The 17,611-nt window shown below is 66.6% G+C and overlaps 4 protein-coding genes across 9 annotated transcripts; 3 read left to right on the plus strand and 1 right to left on the minus strand.

Moving 5' to 3' along the window:
* Positions 1 to 201: 201 nt before the first annotated feature.
* Positions 202 to 1,957, plus strand: HSD17B1 (hydroxysteroid 17-beta dehydrogenase 1). Of its 2 annotated transcripts, none has more exons than XM_050911865.1 (6): positions 202 to 298; positions 466 to 627; positions 928 to 1,107; positions 1,205 to 1,298; positions 1,431 to 1,614; positions 1,718 to 1,957. In XM_050911865.1, the coding sequence occupies exons 1-6, from the start codon at positions 202 to 204 to the stop codon at positions 1,886 to 1,888; spliced, it is 888 nt and encodes a 295-aa protein (XP_050767822.1). In that variant the 3' UTR covers positions 1,889 to 1,957. The 2 variants fall into 2 exon arrangements, with proteins under 2 accessions (XP_050767822.1, XP_050767823.1); XM_050911866.1 differs by having other exon boundaries at positions 940 to 1,107.
* Positions 1,958 to 2,475: 518 nt separating this feature from the next.
* On the plus strand, positions 2,476 to 7,871 carry COASY (Coenzyme A synthase). Its single transcript, XM_050912088.1, has 9 exons — positions 2,476 to 3,082; positions 3,512 to 3,726; positions 4,215 to 4,346; positions 4,632 to 4,821; positions 5,280 to 5,344; positions 6,145 to 6,229; positions 6,877 to 6,974; positions 7,066 to 7,212; positions 7,527 to 7,871. Exons 1-9 carry the CDS (start codon positions 2,476 to 2,478, stop codon positions 7,581 to 7,583), a joined length of 1,596 nt encoding a protein of 531 aa, XP_050768045.1. The 3' UTR covers positions 7,584 to 7,871.
* Positions 7,872 to 8,721: 850 nt separating this feature from the next.
* On the plus strand, positions 8,722 to 13,790 carry MLX (MAX dimerization protein MLX). 3 transcript variants are annotated; one of them, XM_050911697.1, is made up of 8 exons: positions 8,722 to 8,740; positions 9,887 to 9,923; positions 10,095 to 10,184; positions 10,684 to 10,790; positions 11,053 to 11,152; positions 11,418 to 11,517; positions 11,945 to 12,146; positions 12,716 to 13,790. In XM_050911697.1, the coding sequence occupies exons 3-8, from the start codon at positions 10,103 to 10,105 to the stop codon at positions 12,770 to 12,772; spliced, it is 648 nt and encodes a 215-aa protein (XP_050767654.1). In that variant the 5' UTR covers positions 8,722 to 8,740; positions 9,887 to 9,923; positions 10,095 to 10,102; the 3' UTR covers positions 12,773 to 13,790. The 3 variants fall into 3 exon arrangements, with proteins under 3 accessions (XP_050767654.1, XP_050767652.1, XP_050767653.1); XM_050911695.1 differs by lacking the exon at positions 8,722 to 8,740 and adding an exon at positions 9,414 to 9,458; XM_050911696.1 differs by lacking the exons at positions 8,722 to 8,740; positions 10,095 to 10,184 and adding an exon at positions 9,414 to 9,458.
* Positions 13,791 to 15,031: 1,241 nt separating this feature from the next.
* PSMC3IP (PSMC3 interacting protein) lies at positions 15,032 to 17,238 on the minus strand. 3 transcript variants are annotated; one of them, XM_050911700.1, is made up of 8 exons: positions 17,208 to 17,238; positions 16,994 to 17,097; positions 16,821 to 16,910; positions 16,645 to 16,753; positions 16,359 to 16,471; positions 15,862 to 15,915; positions 15,319 to 15,378; positions 15,032 to 15,201 (listed from the first exon to the last, which is right to left on the minus strand). In XM_050911700.1, exons 1-8 carry the CDS (start codon positions 17,236 to 17,238, stop codon positions 15,142 to 15,144), a joined length of 621 nt encoding a protein of 206 aa, XP_050767657.1. In that variant the 3' UTR covers positions 15,032 to 15,141. The 3 variants fall into 3 exon arrangements, with proteins under 3 accessions (XP_050767657.1, XP_050767656.1, XP_050767655.1); XM_050911699.1 differs by having other exon boundaries at positions 16,359 to 16,504; positions 16,642 to 16,753; XM_050911698.1 differs by having other exon boundaries at positions 16,359 to 16,504; positions 16,642 to 16,753; positions 16,994 to 17,100; positions 17,205 to 17,238.
* Positions 17,239 to 17,611: the final 373 nt, after the last annotated feature.

Consider the following 17,611-nt stretch of genomic DNA (forward strand, 5'->3'; position numbering starts at 1 on the left):
GGGGGGTCCTGGCTCCGCAGGGTCTTTATCGCGGCAGCTGTGCGAGCATCAAGGCACAGGGAGCCCTGAGCGCAGGCAGGGAGGCGGGTGGAGGGGCCTTGAGATAAGGCGGCAGACACAACACCCGTGGCGTGGGGCGGGGGGACCCCCCCTCCCAGCCTTCTTAAACAGCGCGGCCCCCTCGGGCAGCACTGCCTGCCCATGGAGAAAACCACGGTGCTGATCACGGGCTGCTCCTCGGGCATCGGCCTGGGGCTGGCCGCGCGCCTGGCAGACGACACTGCTCACAGGTTCAAAGGTAAAGGGGTGATGCTGCGCTGGGGGGGCCGGCACCCCCGGGGGTCTCCCAGGCTGGGCCAGGCAGTGCCTCGCCAAGGACGGCTGGTGCCTGCAGGTGTGCTGGGGCCGACGCTGGCCCAGCAGCTCGGCAGCACCGCTGCCCTGCGGCCGTGCTCTCGCCCGCAGTGTATGCCACCATGCGCGACCTGGCCAAGGGTGAGCAGCTGCTGGAGCGCCTTGGGGGCTGCTGCCCCAACACGCTGGAGGTCCTGCAGCTTGACGTCACCGACCCACGCTCGCTGGCAGCCGCCGCGCGGCGGGTGCAGGGACAGCGGCTGGACGTGCTGGGTACGGCTCTTCCCAGTGCCCCCACTGTCCCCAGGGTGGCTGGGGGCACCTCTCGGGGTCGCCGACCCTCCCCAGGGCACTGGGAGCAGATGCCAAGTCACGAGAGGTGCCAGCAGTCCTGGGGCTGGGATGGGACGTGTTCAGCGGGGCAGGGGTGCAGGAGCTGGGTTTGGGGGTGCCGAGGGTCACTGGCCCATCAACAGGGAAGGGCCCCCACGTTCCTGTCTTCTGGCACCTCAACAGTGCCAGGGAGTGTGAGGGGGGCTGCAGTGCCTGGCTCACGGGCCCTGTGCCCAGCAGTCTGCAACGCAGGGGTGGGACTGATGGGCCCCCTGGAGACCTGCTCCGACCAAGCTATGAAGACCGTCTTCGACGTGAACTTCTTTGGGACCGTCCGCACCATCCAGGCGTTCCTGCCCGCCATGAAGCGCCGCAGGGCCGGGCGGATCATCGTCTCCAGCAGCATCGGGGGGCTGCAAGGTGGGTCCTGGCTCTGCTGTGGTGGGACCCCCAGCACCCTGTGGCACGGGGAGCCGCAGGGAAGGGACCTGGTGCTCAGGGTGCGGCTCTGCCCCAGGGCTGCCCTTCAACTCCGTGTACTGCGCCAGCAAGTTTGCGGTGGAGGGGCTGTGCGAGAGCCTGGCCATCGTCCTGCAGCCCTTCAACATCCAGTGAGTGCCGGCAGTGCCGCGGGGGGCTGTGCTCCTGCCCACCAGGCACCGGGTTGGAGGGATGCCGGGACAGGGGGTACCATGGCGGCTCATGTGCTCGGCTCAGAGCTGCCGCCCCGCTCGCTCCCGCAGCCTGACGCTGGTGGAGTGCGGACCCGTCAAGACCAGCTTCCTGGCCAACCTGCAGCGCCCGGACCCCGAGGGCAGCGAACTGCAGGGCCTGGATGCCGAGACGCGGGGCCTCTACCACCGGTACCTGCGGCACTGCCAGAGCCTCTTCCACGACACGGCCCAGGAGGTGGAGGAGGTCCTGCAGGTCAGTCCCTGCGGGATGGGGGTGAGGGGCTCCGGGAGGGGTCTGTGCCCGGGGGTGGCTGTGGGGCCATGCCGGGATGGGTCTGACCCCTCTGCGGTGCCAGGCGTTCCTGGAGGCCATCGGCACCCCCTGCCCTCCCCTGCGCTGCGTCACCACCCAGCTCTTCGCCCCGCTCTCGCGCCTGAGGCTGGCCAGCCCCGACGGCTCCGCGTACGTCCGGGCCATGCACGACTTCGTGTTCGGCCACGGCGAGGCCAGCGGAGACCAACCCTGAGCAGAGCCGCCGTGATGCCGGGGGAGCCGTGCTGCGGTGCGGACCCCCAACCCTGCCACGTCCATCCCGGCCGGGGGGTGCGGGGGGGCTCGGTCCCACCGTGTTGCCAATAAAGCCCTTTGCAGCCGCACGGCTCCCGGCTCCGTCCCTCTCGCCGCAGCCCCTTGCCGGGCAGCCCTGCCCGGGGGCTGGCGGGGGTTCAGCCCGGTCCCCGGGGGCTGGCAGGGGTTCAGCCCGGTCCCCGGGGGCTCCCCCTGCCTCCGCGGCGGGGGTGTGTGTGTGTGGGGGGTGTCCCCGGGATCCGGCCGTGCTCCGCGGGGCTGGCGGGGACCGCGATGGGGCCGCGCCCGGGGGTCACCCCGGCGCCGTCCGTGCCCGGTGCCGCGGGCGGGGGGCCGGGTCTGTCCGTCTCCTCCCTCCGCGGGCGGAGCCCCGGTCCCGACGTCCGCCTGCACCGGGGCGCCCCGCGACCGCTCTTCCCCGCTGCCGGGCACCGACGCCGGGCACCGGCCGGGCTTCCCCCGAGAGGCGGTGCCCGGTGCCGGCGCCGGGGCGGTTCCGGGGCGGCGGCGGCTTCCGGCGGGGCCATGCCGCGCTTCGGCTCGGGGCTGCTGGTGCTGACGGCGCCGCTGGGCGCGCTGCCCCGGCGGGCGGCGGCGGCGCTGGCGGCGGCGGCGGGGGTGGTGGCGGGCCCGCTGTACGTGCACCTGCAGCCGGGGCTGCGCCTGGCCGCCCCCGCGCCGCGCCCCGCCGCGCCGCCCGCCGGCCCCGCGCTGCTCCGCGCCCTGGCCGCGCTGTACGCGGCGGCGGCGGCGCAGCGGGGCCTGGACGTGCGCGTCCTGCTGGGCCCCGGCCGCCGCCTGGCCCGGCCGCCCCGCGTCCTGCTGGCCGCCGCCGCCGAGGCGCCGGGGCCGCCGGGGCCGGTGGAGCTCGGCCTGCGGCAGCTGGCCGCCGCCGCCTACGGCTGCCCGCCGCGCCTGCCCGCCCTGCTGCTGGGCGGCCCCGAGGAGCCCGGGGGGGACCCCGAGGAGGACCCCGAGGACCCCGAGGCGGCGCTGCCCGACTTCTCCGACGTGGCGGTCGGCGGCACCTTCGACCGGCTCCACGGCGCCCACCGCCTCCTGCTCAGCGCCTGCTGCCTCCTGGCCCGGCAGCGGCTCCTGGCCGGGGTGGCCGACGGCGACCTGCTCCGCCGTGAGTCCCGGGGCGGCCGGCACCGTGCTGGAATGGGGGGCCGGGGGCGGCCGGCCCTGCTGCTGGTATGGGGTCGAGAGGTGAGCCCGGTGCTGGCCGGGACAGGGCGGTGAGAGGGACCGGTGCCGCGGCCGGCGGTGCGTGGGGTCCCAGCAGCCGTGCACCCAAAGCACCCGGGCGGTGCTGTCTGGGCAGGGTGACGGTGGGGACCCGGCATCCCATCTGTGCCAGCGAGCGAGGCATGCAGACATGGAGCTGAGGGTGCAGCGGGGGCGAGGGGAGCCGGAGGAGGCAGCCTCCCAAAGTCACGGACGGGTTTTGTCTCCATCTCCCTGTCTTGCTTTCCCGTCGCTCTCCGCCACCGCTCCGGGAGCTGCACGTTGTTAAACGGACGCTCTCTTGCTTCTCCACCCTCCTGGCGCCCGGCAGACAAGGTCCTGACGGAGCTGATCGAGCCGTACGAGCTGCGAGCGGCGAAGCTGCGCGAGTTCCTGGAGGACGTGAAGCCCTCGCTGCGTTACGACATCGTGCCTCTGGTCGACCCCTACGGCCCCTCAGTCACGGACCCCGACCTGCAGTGCTTGGTGGTCAGCGAGGAGACCCGCAGGGGAGGGGAGGCTGTGAACAAGAAGAGACTTGAAAACGTAATGCCTGCGCAGGAGCCCAGTGGGCTGCCCCTTCCTGCCCTCTCACCCCTGCCTGCCGCTGGCTGCGGGCAAATGGGCCGCGGCTGTTCAGTGCCCCAGTGTTCCGCGGCCCGGGCTCGAGGGCAGGATGCCAGCGCGCGTGCCTGCCGGCACCCCGCAGATGGGTGCTTTGTGCCGAGCTGCCCCCGGCTGCGTGCGCCCCAAGGGTGGTGCAGCAGCCTCTGCACCCAGCGTGACCCCGGGCAGCGCCGCCAGCCCCGCGCGCGCGCAGGGTCGGGGTCAGACAGGCGGCTCTGTGGGCTCCCTTCCCCTCTTGGCTGCCGGGAGCGTGCCCCCCGTGGGGACGGAGCTGCCCCGTGGGGACGGTGGGGGCAGCCGCAGCCTCATTTGCGCTGCTTCGTTCAGGCTTTGACCTCCTGCTGAGCCCCCTTCCCTCCGCTGCGTCCCCGGGGCTGACCGCCCTCGGGGTTCTCTTCTCTCGGCAGGGGCTCCCCGAGCTGGCTCTCTACGAGATCTCGTTGATGAAGGACCCTGACCACGGTCAGAACGAGGAGGAGAAGATCAGCTCCTCCAGCCTCCGGCAGAGGCTGCTGGGGACGCTGCTGCGGCCCCCGCGGGTGAGGGGGGGTGCGTGGAGAGCGGCGGGCTGCGATGGGAACAGTGTGCCCGGGAGGAGGGGCGGCAGCCTCGGGAGCTGAAGAGCCAGCTCATCCCCCCGCTGCAGGGGGACAACTTTCGGAGGACTGCCTGCCTGCTGCCTGTACTGGCCCCCGGCAGGAGCAGGTCCCTGCTCTGCAGGGCCAGGACCTTTCATGCCTGTCTCCAGGCCGGGTGGTCGGGATCCTTCTCCAGCAGAGCCTGTGTCCTCCGTCTGCTGGCAACGGCTTTCCTTCTTCCCTTAGCAAGACCCTGCCTTGCCTTCGCGCCCGTACGTGATCGGCCTGACGGGAGGAACCGGGAGTGGGAAAACCTCCATCGCCAAACTCCTGGGGCACCTGGGAGCGTTCCTCATCGACGCTGACAAGCTGGGCCATGCCGTCTATGTCCCCGGTGGCCCTGCCTACGAGCAGGTGGTGGCGGCCTTTGGGGCAGGTAGAGCCACCGAAGGCTGCAGGGAATACTGGGAGGAGGAGGAGGAGGAGGAAGGGGTGTGCCATCGTCCCAGTGTCCCAGGGAGCCGTCCTGGCCTGCGCTCCCCTCCCTCCCCGCGGGTTTTGGGCTCCACACCACACAGACGGGCCTCTGTAGCTGATTCAGTGATGGTTGGGCCCGAGCGGGGCAAACCACTGCTTTCCCCAAGTCTTGCGCATCCCTTGTCAGACCTGCTGTAAACTGGCTGGTGTGGAAGGCTAAACCGGGCTGCTGTTTGTCTAGGAAAAGCTCTTCCCTGTCCTTTTCTGGAGTAAGGTGAAGAGCTGCCAGGTCAGGTCCTACAGCTCCTTTCTGGGTCCCTTTGAGAGCCTCATGCTGAAATCCTTTCGCTCTGACCTAGGCTTGCTGCAGGGAGTTGGATTCATTCTTCCCAAGCCTGTTCTGCTTCTGTCTTGCAGAAATCTTGAATGAAGATGGGACGATTAACAGGAAAGTCCTTGGGGCCAAAGTGTTTGGAAACCAGGTGAGAGCAGCACAGAGACTGTCAATATTTAACCTCGTGAGCAGGGAGCTCTCTGTGTGTGCTGAGGCTTTTTATTTTTCAGCCCTTTGAGCTGATGACGCCTTCCTGACTACTTTCTGGCAGTGATGTATGGACAGGGTAGGACACAGAGATTCCATCTCTGTAGCCGAGTCGGCAGCCGTGCTGGACACGCTCCTCTCGCCCCGGCAGCTGCTGCTGCCTGCCCGTCCCCTCTGTCCCACACTTGTCCTTCACCCAGCGCAGAGCAACAGCCCTGACGTACGCGGAGCCGGCACTCTCTGACCCTTGCGTGGTTTGGGGCTCGGTGACGCGGCAGCCGAACCTGACCCTCTGCGCCTGGCTTTGTTGGCCGGGCCGGTGCTCAGCCTTTCGCTCAGGTCCTATGGGCTGCCCCAGCCCAAGTGTGAAGGCAGCTCAAGGGGTTCCCCTGAGACGGACGGGTCTCGCGTGGGTGCTGCTGCGTGGGGAGCTCGCTGTGCTGCAGGGCAGATCTTTGCAAAGCGCCTCTTGCAGCAGAGACCGAGGTTCTGCTGTGCCTGGTAGGGCAAGGAAAATAATAGGGAAAAGAGCCTCGACCCCGTCAGTGGGCGTGGGAGCCTCTGGCCAGTGTGGAAGCTTTCCTTCCTTGCACTTAGCGAGCAGGCGATGGGCCAGGTCCATGCCCTGTGCTTTAGCACGTTCTTTCTGGGTGCCCTCTGTGACTGCCACCAGCAATCCCCTTGTTGGCTGCCCGGGGGTTCTGAGGGCAAGTAACCAAATCCCATCGTGATCCTTTCTAGGAGCGGCTGAAGACTCTCACAGACATTGTGTGGCCTGAGATAGCCCGGATGATCAAGGAGCAGATCAAGGAGGCAGATGCTCAAGGTAACTGGGGCGGCTCCCATCGCAGCACAAAGGTGGGAGTTGGGTGCATGGTCTTGTGCAGCACACCACAATGCAGAGCCCCGGGAATCTGCTGCTTTTGGCAGCACTGTGAGTATTTTCCATGCTCGGACCCCCCTCTTCTCTGCTGGGCAGCTTGCTGGGGATTTTCACTAGCACATCTCTGAGCAGACCCCTCCACTCAGCTGGGCCGGCAGCTGGGACAGGCTTACCTCAAGTTTCCTGCTCTAAAGGAGAGTGGAGATTGCTTTCTCTTTCCCATGTGACTTCAAGTTCATTTTTGGTGTAGTGCTCCAGCAGTGAGCCTAGTGTGTATTCCTTCTGGGAGCAGAATTTTTCCAGCTCTTGGGAGATGCTGTTGGTAGCTCGATAGGCATTTGGCTGAAGGCATTGTCTTGCCGTGCCCGGGAGGCCTGCCATCCCAGGTGTGCCCTTTAAGCAAACACAGCCTCTGCCTGCTACTCTCTTTTCCACGTGAGGTTCTTTGGTTCAGCAGTAAAGCATCTGTGCTGCCGGTTTGCAGGAAGGTGTGACTCTACGAGCGTAAGTGGACTGGCTGGGTTGGACCCCAAGGAGCAGTCGCGCTGCCTTGCGATTGCCAGGTAATGAGGAATGGCCTCGTTCCACAGGAAAGGCCGTGTGCGTGCTGGATGCTGCCGTGCTGCTGGAGGCTGGCTGGCAAGACATGGTCCATGAGGTGTGGACAGCCATCATCCCGGAGGAGGAGGTGGGCAATGCCCCTTGGCCCGTCGCCTGCCGCTGGGGCTGGTTCTCCGTTTCCCCTCCGAGCGCCTGAGTGTCCCCTCTGGTCCTGCCAGGCCGTGAAGCGCATCATGGCCAGGGACGGGCTGAGCGAGGAGGCTGCTCGCAGCCGGCTGCAGAGCCAGATGACCAACAGGCAGCGGGTGGAGCAGTCGCAGGTGGTGCTGTGCACGCTCTGGGAGCCGGACGTCACCCGCAAGCAGGTGAGCCCCGGGCTGGCTGCAGCACTGGGGTCTGCCTCGGGTGGCAAAGGGGGAGGTGGGCGACAGTGACGGGGACCGGAGGGCTCAGTGCTGTGCCCAGGTCATGCATGGTGTGCCTGGGCGTGCTGCTCACCATCGAGGCTGCCTCTGGGCACGGCCACGAGGGACAAATTCGGGGATGTAAATGTGGCAGGGAAGGGATAGGAAGCGTGGGACCCTCATGTGACACTCCTGCCCGTGCCGTGGTGCCGCTCGCCTTGTCCCCGGCTTGGCCGCGGGCTCTGAGGTGCCGCCCCACGTGGGTTCTCTGGCAGGTGGAGAAGGCCTGGGACCTCCTGCAGCAGCGCCTGAGCCAGGAGCGCAGCCTGTGAGGGGGTCACGCTCCTCTTGACCGTCACGTGCCGACCCCGCAGATCCCACACCGGTGGGACGGGAGGCAAGGGTCCACGTCCTGGCATCATGTGCCGTCAGTGAGCCAGCCATGCCGGGGAGGAGCACAGCGCAGGGGCTGAACCCACCGGCCACGTCCAGCCCCGCAGAGGGGCCGGGGGCGTCCTGCCGTCCCCTGGTGAGAGGGGGGATGCTGCAGCCGCTCCTCGGGCTAAAGGGCTGAGCCTGCGCTGGTGCCTGGGCCTCCCTGTAGGACAGTAAAGAGGCTTCTCCCTCTGTGCGTGTCTGTGTGCTGGTCCTGTCCCCTGTACCCCCCAGCCCGCCTTCGCAGGGGGCTGAACCCCACCCCAGCAGCTGGCTCCGGTGCCCCCGTCCCCTGCCCTGCCTGAGCCCCTGCCTGCCCCTGCCCGCTGTGAGGCATCGCCCCCGGCTCTGGGGGACGCAGGGATCCGGGGGGGTCCGGGCCCGGGGCGGGTCCCATCCCCCTCTTGCCTCCCCCTCCCTGACCACCGCAGGCAGTGGGGCCACAGCCCACGAGATGCTCGGTGCCGCCGGGGGTCCCCATGGCCGGGGTCCCGCACGGTGCCGCCGGGTCCGTCCAGTGGGTGAGGGCAGAGTGGCCGGTCCTGCCCCCAGGCCCCGCCTGTGATGTTACCGGGAGCACGAGACCATCCCGCCCCGGTACCGGCGGGGCAGAGCCGAGCCATGGCCGGGCGTGGGCGGCCGGGCCGCCTCCCAGTGAGATGGCACTGGGCCGGGGCGGCGGGGCTGGTGTGCCGGTGCGGCACCGTGCCAGTGCCGGTGTGCCGTGGTGTGGCGGAGCCGGCTCCCTGATCCCCTCGCCGCTCCAGGTGTCTCGGCATCCCCCGTTCCCCACCGGTGCAGCCAGCATGGCCGTTCCTGATCCCGGCGGGCACCGGCACCGGCCCCAGCAGGCACTGGGAGCAGTGGGTCCTGGGGAGTAAGTCCTCCTGCCACCCCAGGTCCCGGCCCCGCCGGGGGCACTGGCCAGGCTGTGTGGCCCCCGGCCCTGACCGCCTGCCGCCTCTTCAGGCACCCGGAGACGCTGTGGTGGTTTGGGCCGGGGCTGCCCGGACGGACAGACGGACGGACGGACACCTGCTTGCTGGACTTCTCGGTGAGACGCTCCTTGGCGCTCGGTCCCGCTTTTGGCTGGACTCTGCCACCAGCCCTGCTCAGGCCGCATCCTCTCCGCGGCTATTTAACCCGCTCGAGAGACAATTTATTTTTCCGACCCCGTTTCTGTTGCACGCTGCTGACACGAGGACCGGCTGACGCAAACGGCCTCCGTCGGTGTTCGCCGTGCGACGGCCCGGCAGTAACCCCCGCTGTGGACGCTGCCTGCTCCGGTTTCCCGCCTCCCCCGGGGGCTCACGGCGGCTCCGCCGTCCCTGCCCCCTCACCGGCAGCAGCCCCCGGTGGCGGGGCCGGCCCTTCCCCGCGGCAGCCCCGCCCGGGCCCTCCGCCCGGCCCGAGGCAGGCCGCCGGGACCCCCGGTTCGCAGGGCCGGGGCCGGGACCTCCGCGGGCGGCGGACTCTGACCCAGGCCCGGAGCTCCTGCGTCACCCTGACGTCAGGGCGGTTACGAAAGCGCCGGGCATCGACCGGGCCCGGGGCACCGCGGCCCAACCGGGCGGTGCTGCCGGCCGGGACGCGCCGGTCCCATCCCCGCGCCCCCCCGGCGGCGCCGCTGCCGCCGGTGCGGGCGCCCCCTGGTGGCCCGGCGGTGCGAGGCGGACTGCGTTTCCCGTCGGCCCCCGCGGCGGTCACATGACCGGGGCGGGCGGAAGATGGCGGAGCCGCCCGGCGCCGCGGCCGAGGACTCGTGGGGGAAGGTGGGTCCGTGCGCCGGGCTCCGCGCCGGGCTCGGGCCGGGGACCGGGCCGGCCGGCCGGCTGGGCGCCGCTAAGGGCGCTCCGGGCGCGGGGCCGCGGGCGGGGGCGCCGGGCCGGGGCCGAGTGGGGGCGGGCAGGCGGGGTGAGCGCCGGATCGAGGGCAAAGGGTCGGGGGGAGCACGACGGACGGGGTGAAGGGTCAAGGCGAGGGGCAGAAGGCAAAGGTCACTGGGCGCGCGGGGACCGGAGCTCGAGGGGCAGGGAGGGTGCTGCTTGGGCGGCCCGGGCTCCCGAGGGTCAGGGGCCGGGGCTCAGGGGGCTCCGGGGGGAGCCGGGGGCCGGGCCGGGGCGCGGGGGCCACGGTTTGCTGCCCCAGCCCAGCTGACGTCTCTCCTCCTGCCCGCCGTGGCTCCGCCGGCCCGCGCAAGGTGGACGCAGCCTACAGCGACAATGGCCTGGACTCGGGTAGGTGCCCGGGCAGCACCTGGCCCCGGGCCACCCCGGCGCGGTCACAGCAGCCGCTTGTCGTGAGCGTGACGGTGGCAGCGGCTGCCTGGTGACCCGTCCACCCCATCCCTCTGCGCCTGGTCGCGTGCCCCGGGTTTGTCACTTACTCTGTGAAACCTCTTCTTCCAGCGCTCTTTATGGAAAACGCTAGGAAAGGAAGCATAGTGTCACGGGCCAACAGCATTGGCTCTACCAGTGCCTCTTCGGTCCCCAACACAGGTAGGCCGGTGGGGTTTGTCCTCTGTGACCGTGGGTCCTTCTGCTCCCCGTGGTGCCCAGCACGTAGCGGGGCTTCCAGCTCTCACCCCTGTGCCGAGGGTGCGAGCGCGGCTGCCGCTCTCGCCGGCTGGGCAGGATTCCCACCCCTGGGAGGGTGGTGGGGAACAGCGTCGGGGTGTTGCAGTTTCCAGCAGTGCTTGGAGTAGGGAATCGGTCAGGTTTTGGCGCATTCCCAAGGGAGCTGCAGGCATCTTCCTCCTGCCCGGCTCCGCAAGGGAAGGGAGGGGGTTGGCAGGGCCGCTTGGAGCGTTTGCCCTTGGCCTGACCTGCTGGAGCTGACTGCCGCCCTGGGGGCACGGGGCTGTCCTGGGCCCGGCCGCAGCCCGTAGGGCCCAGCTGGTTCCTCGAGCTGTCGCCCGCTCTGTGCGCCTCTGCCCCCCGTGCGTCGGGAGCTCACCAGTCAGGCTTCTTCGCACTCAGGCGAGTTCTCTCCACGCAGATGATGAGGACAGCGATTATCACCAGGAGTCCTACAAGGAGTCGTACAAGGACCGGCGCAGGCGGGCGCACACCCAGGCGGAGCAGAAGAGGCGAGACGCCATCAAGGTAACCTGAGAGGCTGCGTGCGCTGTCAGAGCGCAGCGACTCGCTGGTTCCCGGGGCCCTGCGGCACCCAGCACCCTGCTGTTCTCAGCACCTTCCCCTTTGTTTTGCTGCTGGATCTACCCTGCCCAGACACAAGTGTGCTGGGAGCCACCTTGGCCCAGGCTGGCTGCGTGGTGGGACCTGGGATGTGACACCTTTTGAAACAACCTGTCTCATGCTGCTGAACTCCAAATGCATGCGCCGTGGCTCTGCTTCCCCACAGAAAGGCTACGATGACTTGCAGGCCATCGTTCCGACCTGTGAGCAGCAGGATTTCTCCATAGGCTCCCAGAAGCTGAGCAAGGCCATCGTCCTCCAGAAAAGTGAGTCTTGAGGGTGGGGAGTGCTATCAACCCCCAAAACACCTTGCTAGAGCCATGCAGCATGGAGGTTCAGCACTTTGGGACCTTCTGGTGTGATGATGCTCTGGGGGAGCCCAGGTGCTGGCCACCTCCGCCCGCCCACCCGCCTCCCCGAGGAGAATCAGGGCAGCCGGGAGCTGATGCTGCCCGGGCTCGGGAACCTTCTGTGGGGATCTCAGGGGCTTGTGTCTGCTCTCAAATCCTCACTCTGCGTTTTCATGCTCAGCCATCGACTACATCCAGTTCCTGCACAAGGAAAAGAAGAAGCAAGAGGAGGAAGTTTCTACCCTCAGGAAAGACGTGATGGCCTTGAAGATCATGAAAGTGTAAGGGAAGAGGTGTCGGGGTGCTGCCCTCTTCTTCCTGCTGTTTTCCCCCCTGTCCTTGCAAGGCTCCACGGATGCACTCAGTGCTTCGCAGGCAGCCTGGCACCTGGAGTACCAAACCTCTCCCTGCCTGCTGTCATCGTTTCTCCTCCAGCGGCTCGTTAGTGTGGGTCTGTCTTGGGTCAGTCGGTGGAGTTTAGTATGAAGGTGGATCTGAGTCAGAAAATGAATCTGCTCCCAGTCTCAGGAGCGGCTGCAGCTTCCCAGCATTTATTTACTTGCAGGATCTTCCGCAAACTCTTGGTCCTCCCCATCCCTGCGGTGGTTCTCGATGGCCGGTGACAGGCAGTGAGCTCTGCCCCTGCAGCTGAGCAGAAGCTGGGCGTGGGAGGCCTCACTCTGCTGCTGAACGCTTGGTTTGTTTCAGGAACTACGAGCAGATTGTGAAAGCTCATCAGGACAACCCGAACGAGGGGAAGGACCAGGTCTCTGACGAGGTGAAGTTCAAGGTTTTCCAAGGCATTATGGATTCCCTGTTCCAGTCCTTTAACGCCTCCATCTCAGTAACAAGTTTTCAGGAGCTCTCGGCATGCGTCTTCAGCTGGATTGAGGAGCACTGCAAGCCCCAGGTGAGCGCGGGAGCTGCGGGTGGATGTTGCGATGGCAGAGGGAAACGGGGCAGAGGCCGCTGCGCACGTCTGCGCCCAGCGCAGGACCGGCTGCGCTGTCCCCTCTCCTGGGGCTTCCGAAAGGGCAGCGTGTGACCGGTGCTGGACTGGGGCAGGGTGGGGGCGTGGGGGACACGCGAGATGGTGCCCGAGCTCCGGCCTCTCCCACTCCTGCCGCTGGGCTGGTTTGGTGCTGAGAGCTGGCCAGGGTGAAACAGAGTTCAGAAGGAGAGTCCTGCTTGGTCGCCATCACTCCCTCGGGACACCTAAGGGTTTTCTGGGAATTAAGGAACCTCTGAGGGGGGCAGGCACTGAGGCAGGGCCGGGTCCCTGCTCTGCCACGGCTGCCTGAGACCCTGCGGCCCAGGAACAGGGGTGGGAGCGGTTCCCGTGCAGGTGTGGCGGTGTTGGGCACCGCGTGTGCCAGCCCCGGGGCCGCGGCACGTGCCCCAGGCTCTCGTGGGAGTCGCTCACCGGGGACAGGCCGTTCCTCCGCTGGAACAACTGACCGTGTCTCCTCTCTGCCCCAGACGCTGCGGGACATTGTGATCGGGGTCCTGCACCAGCTGAAGAGTCAGCTCTACTGAGCCTTCCCCTGCGGCGCCAGCGGCTCCGGGGCTGCCACTGCCTCCACGCCGGCGGGGACGGGGCACCTCCTGCCCGGGGGCCTGGGTGACGGGCGCCAGGAAGGGGCTGGGCCGTCTCCCTCCTGGCTGTTTTTAAAGCTTCTCTGAATTATTTATTGTATTAACTACAAAACCAAAACAGGCTCTGCAGACACCTCTGCTCCACAGGTACTGTCACAGTCGATATTGCCAAATATTTGTAGGGACTTAGCAAAGCGGGGGAAAAAAGTGTGTATTGAGTAGAGGTCTTTTAAGGTGCCAGAGAGTCTTTAGCTCAGGCAGGCGTGGCGGGGTTTGCCTGTGCCACTGACTCTCCGCTGCGGAGCAGATCTGCTCTGTAACCTGAGGCCTCCGACACAACCCCTTCTGATCCCAGGGGAGGGGGAATGAAACAAGAACGGATGCTAAAAGCTGTTGGTTTCTGTTAAAACAGACTAGGAATAGGCTTCTCCCGTAACCGCGGGCTTTCTCGTACCTCCCTCTGAAGCAGCTCTTACGGGGCAGGGTTTTTAAGTTGTGTAGATGCTTTGGGGGAGCTGGCAGAGCTGGCTGAAGGATGAGCTCATCACTGCCAGGGAGACGCTTACTCGGTGCAGCCGCGACCTCCCCGGTGCAGAGCTGGCGGCACGCGCCGGGGACTTGCTAAAACCTGACCTCTTCCGCTGTAGCCGTAGTTCCCCGGAAAGGGAAAGGGAGTGAGCTTTCTGTGCAGGCTTTTCCTGCTCGTGCTGGTGAATGCTGAAGCATGTCTGGCTTCATCTGTCCTTGGGTTTTGAGGTGGCCATGCTGAACAGGAAGGTAGTTCAGTAGCTGCAGCACAGCGCTGCCACAAGCTCTCGCTGCTCCTCCTTAGAACTTTTATCTACACACACATATACGTAACCAGCCTTGATTTATTTTTGTTTTTATAAATCGCTGAAGTCATCTTGAAGCACTGTCAGCGTCAGCTTTGCAGACAAATGCTCTCTGGAACACTTTTTAGCCTGTCACACACTGCTGCTGTCAGTATGGTTCACGGCTCTGGCCAACACAAATGCTTCGTGGCACGGTGTAGCCGCTGCCCAAGCGATGGTTATTCACCGCACAGAGCGATTGTAGCGGGGCTCCTCCAGCGCAGTGACGCCGGCAGCAGGATTTGTTCTCTGTAATCGCGTTCGTGCTCCCGCTCCAGGGGCAGTGGATATTTATTTTTACACTGCTTTTCCGCTGTCGAGGTAGCGCTCAGCTCCAGGTCACGTGGTTTGAATGCTGCAGCATGAGAATGTTTAAGCTACTGCTTCTACCCCCATTTAGTAGCAGAGAACCCATTCAGGGGGTGATTTTTATGCAGAATAATTCTTCAAACCCTGCCTTTGGGTGTCCTTTCCAATGCAATGGAAGCCCCAGAGTCACACCCTGCGGTGATGCACATCACCGATAAAGCACGCACAGGGTCAGCTGTGTCTCGCCTGGAAGATGTTGCTTTGTGAAGAAGAAAATCCTCTCTCGTGGGTGAGCAGAACTCTCTGCGGCGGAACAACGGGCACGGACTGAACCCCTGGAGATGCTCTGCCAGAAGCTGCCTCCTGTCTTGGGAGGAGGACGTGGAGTTTTACAGACCTCACATGTGAAAGCAACATATTTTTCTATTGTGAAAAGTAATTAAATAAATTTTGCTGAATGTTTTAATGATTTTTCTGCTTTTATTTCTGTTGCTGAGTTCCTGGAGCCTTCCCCTAGAGCTGGTCAGAGACGGACAGGTAGTTTCTGGAAGCCCAGCCCAGCCGTCCTGGCTCAGGTTACTGTGCTGCTGCGACCCAGAGCCCAAGCCCTGCCCCGACACCCTTTGAACAGAGAACGCACCACAGCAAAGCACGGCTGAACCAAAAGCCTGGTGTTTAATGGGCCGTATTCTCGTGTACCACTCAGTCACACTGCGGGACGCGACTGAAATACACGTAGAGCTCTGCAGCCGTAACAGTCACTAGTTCATTCGCCTCCCTGAGGCATTCGCTTCCTTTTCTTACTGGAACACCAGGGACTCTACAACAGCGTACTTACGCCTTCCCCTCACAGCCCCGTGAGGACACCCGACCTCGACAGCTCACTGCGCTGAAGGGCAGGAAGAAATAACATTCCCTCTGCAAGTGAGGCAGTGAGAGGGCCCAGTGCCGAGCCGCTCGCTCCCACCACCCTTCCAGCTGCAAAGCATTTTAAAACAAACGCACATAAATAAGCAGGGTGAGCCCCAGCCCTGCAAAAAGAGGAAAAAACCAACCCAACGGCTGAGCTTCAGCGGCAGCTCCGCATCAGCTCCTTCTCCTCCCAGGGTAAGAGAGTCCCTCAGCACCTCACACAGCCGCCGGCAGCGTGACGTTATGGTCCTCGTCCGTCTCTATCCCGACCTCCTCCTGCACAGGCACAGAGCGTCTCAGCACAGCGGCTGCCCTGGTGCAGCAACGCAGGTGGAGCCGCCACCGCCACCACCGCCCTGGGACTGTGGGGCCGAGCCCGGCCTCGGTACTTACGAAGAATTGCTTCTTGCTTTTGGGGTACCCCTCCAGGATGGCCTCCAGCAGCTCGGTCGCCTGGCGAGACAGGGCTGCCGTCAGGGCTGCGGGGCGGCCGTGCACCGAGCATGCTACAGCTCTCGGGGACTGTCCCCCGTGGGGGCTCACAAGCCAGCGCAGCTCGGGTGACAGCGTGGGAGCGGCTGTCTCTAACGTGAGGAGAGTCTGGTTTGCTTCCCGAGGACAGGCAGAGCTCCACAGGGACTCGCGTATTTGGGCACTGCAGCGACACGGCCTTTTCCCAGGGGATCACCTTGGTACCCGCGACTCTTCCCCAAACCCACGCGGCACCGAGTGCGGCCGGCGCAGCACTCCCTGCTCCACAGCTACAGCGTTCGCCTGAGGTCTCCTCGCTCAGCACCGCAGCGGCGGGAAGGCGCTCAGCTCCAACAGGGGCTGGCTGCTCCCCGCACTGCCCTGCAGACCCCACGTCACCGCAGGGCTGTCACCGCCACCTCCCCGGCGCTGCCCACCCGCCGCGCTCGATGGCACGACCGTTACCATTCGCTTCCTCCTCCGCCACTCCTTGCAGTACAGCTTCTGCTCGCCACAGACCTGCGAACAGCAAGGCAAAGTGAGAACCAACCAGGCAGCAGCCGCCCCACGAAGCCGCCGTAAGCCCAGAGAGTTATTTAACAGCACAAGTGGCTCACGAGGCCCCTGCGGGGACGTGAACCTCTGTGAAACGGATCACCCAAGACAGGAAAGGATGAATTGACTGAGCGGCGGGTGACTGCCCAAAGCAAAGGTTTGCAAGGAAGAGGCAGCTCAGGCTGTTTCCTAAAGACGCCCCGAGAGTCGTCACCATCGCACACAGGCTGAGGCTCACACACAGCCTCTGCGGAGCAGCCCAGGTCCCACACAAGCCCCTGCCTCTGTCGTACTGGTACCAGTTGGACTGGGGACCAGGTAACTCGGCGAAGGGTCCGGTATGATTGGCCCAGCCCTGGCCCGGGCTCTGCTGCTGGCGCTCGGCTCAGGCCCTGGCAGCTCTTTACCTTCTCTTTTTCTTCCGGAGTCACGTGGTTGGTGGCAGACTTAATCCTCTCCAGTTTCTCTGCGTAACTCGCGCAGTCCTTCCTCAGCTCCTCGACCTCTCTGGCCATCTCAGGGGTTGTCATGGAGCTGTTCAGGTCCTTCAGCTCTGGAAGGGAGGCACCGATCACTGGCAGGACCAACAGCCTGGCGGCCAGGGCACAGCCGCCCATGCCCGCGGGGCCCCAGCCAGCGCAGCCGCTCCCGGTGCCGCGGGGGCTGGCGGGGCGGGCAGGGCGCGCTCACCCGCCTCCATTTGCCGGCAGCTCTGCTGGAGCGCCTGCACCTTGGTGGAGAGCGCGGTGATCTCCCCGTCCAGGCCATGGAGCTCCGCGTCGCTGGCGGCCGGGAGCTGCTCCTGCGGTGAGGCAGCGGGTCAGCGGGGGTGAGTGCCAGCGGGGCCGGTGCCCGGGGCCGAGGCTCACCTGGTCGGCAAAGTAGACCTTCTGCTTCCCGTAGGCCTTCTCGCGGATGTGGCCCTGCTGCGCCAGCTGCTCCAGCGCCTTCACCACGGCCTGCGGGACGAGCGCCGTCAGCCGGGCCCCGCGCCCCGGCCCGCCCCACGCTCCCCAGCCCGGCCTGGCCCGGCCCCGCTCACCGCCTTGCCCAGCCCGTGCTCCCGCTGCAGGTTCCCGAAGGCGTCCTGGGCGCTGTACGGCCGGTTCTGCTCCCGCAGGTACCGCAGCAGGACGGCGGCGGCGCCTCCTGCGGAACAGCCCGCCGGTCACCGCGGCCGCCGGGGTCACCCGGGACCGCGACGGGAGGGCGGCGGCCGCCCAGCACCCACTCGCGGCCCGGCCCCCGCTCACCGCCCGCCGCGGGGCCCTCGCGGCCTTTACTCATCCTCCGCCTTCGCTCGCCCCGCTCCGCTCCCGGCCGGCGGCGCTGACGCACTTCCGGCGCGCCGGCCGCTCCCCGCCAATCAGGGGGAGGGAAGAGAGGCGGGCTCCGATTGGCTGGGGAGGCGAAGCCGCGCCCCCGAAGAGGCGGGGCGATGGAGGAGCCAAGGGCGGGGCCCGGCCCAGCGGCAGCCCCGCCCCGGCCCCGCCCTCCCGGAGCGCCGGCGGGAGCGGGCAGGCGGCCCGCGGGCCGCCCGACCCCGAGGAGAGCGGCGTGCCCGGGCGGGACGGGCCCCTCCGCCGCAGGGGGAAGGGTGAAGCGGCGGCCGGAGAGCGCTGGGCCAGCGGGCAGGGCCGGGCGGGGGGGCTCCGCACCC

This window comes from Gymnogyps californianus, chromosome 28 (assembly GCF_018139145.2).
Source record: "Gymnogyps californianus isolate 813 chromosome 28, ASM1813914v2, whole genome shotgun sequence".
NCBI lineage: Eukaryota > Metazoa > Chordata > Aves > Accipitriformes > Cathartidae > Gymnogyps > Gymnogyps californianus.

What these genes read in the sequence shown, in the direction of transcription:
- HSD17B1 (XM_050911865.1), top strand. Translation starts at nt 202, where the DNA reads ATGGAGAAAACCACGGTGCTGATCACGGGCTGCTCCTCGGGCATCGGC. An exon ending in CACTGCTCACAGGTTCAAAG is followed by an intron (nt 299 to 465) that starts GTAAAGGGGTGA and finishes TCTCGCCCGCAG; the next exon opens with TGTATGCCACCATGCGCGAC. An exon ending in AGGTGGAGGAGGTCCTGCAG is followed by an intron (nt 1,615 to 1,717) that starts GTCAGTCCCTGC and finishes CTGCGGTGCCAG; the next exon opens with GCGTTCCTGGAGGCCATCGG.
- COASY (XM_050912088.1), top strand. Translation starts at nt 2,476, where the DNA reads ATGCCGCGCTTCGGCTCGGGGCTGCTGGTGCTGACGGCGCCGCTGGGC. An exon ending in ACAAGAAGAGACTTGAAAAC is followed by an intron (nt 3,727 to 4,214) that starts GTAATGCCTGCG and finishes TTCTCTCGGCAG; the next exon opens with GGGCTCCCCGAGCTGGCTCT. An exon ending in CCATCATCCCGGAGGAGGAG is followed by an intron (nt 6,975 to 7,065) that starts GTGGGCAATGCC and finishes TGGTCCTGCCAG; the next exon opens with GCCGTGAAGCGCATCATGGC.
- MLX (XM_050911695.1), top strand. Translation starts at nt 9,414, where the DNA reads ATGGCGGAGCCGCCCGGCGCCGCGGCCGAGGACTCGTGGGGGAAG. An exon ending in CCGAGGACTCGTGGGGGAAG is followed by an intron (nt 9,459 to 9,886) that starts GTGGGTCCGTGC and finishes GGCCCGCGCAAG; the next exon opens with GTGGACGCAGCCTACAGCGA. An exon ending in AGAGGCGAGACGCCATCAAG is followed by an intron (nt 10,791 to 11,052) that starts GTAACCTGAGAG and finishes GCTTCCCCACAG; the next exon opens with AAAGGCTACGATGACTTGCA.
- PSMC3IP (XM_050911698.1), bottom strand. Translation starts at nt 17,238, where the DNA reads ATGAGTAAAGGCCGCGAGGGCCCCGCGGCGGGCG. An exon ending in CTGCCGGCAAATGGAGGCGG is followed by an intron (nt 16,505 to 16,641) that starts GTGAGCGCGCCC and finishes CCTCCCTTCCAG; the next exon opens with AGCTGAAGGACCTGAACAGC. An exon ending in GGCGGAGGAGGAAGCGAATG is followed by an intron (nt 15,379 to 15,861) that starts GTAACGGTCGTG and finishes CTGTCTCGCCAG; the next exon opens with GCGACCGAGCTGCTGGAGGC.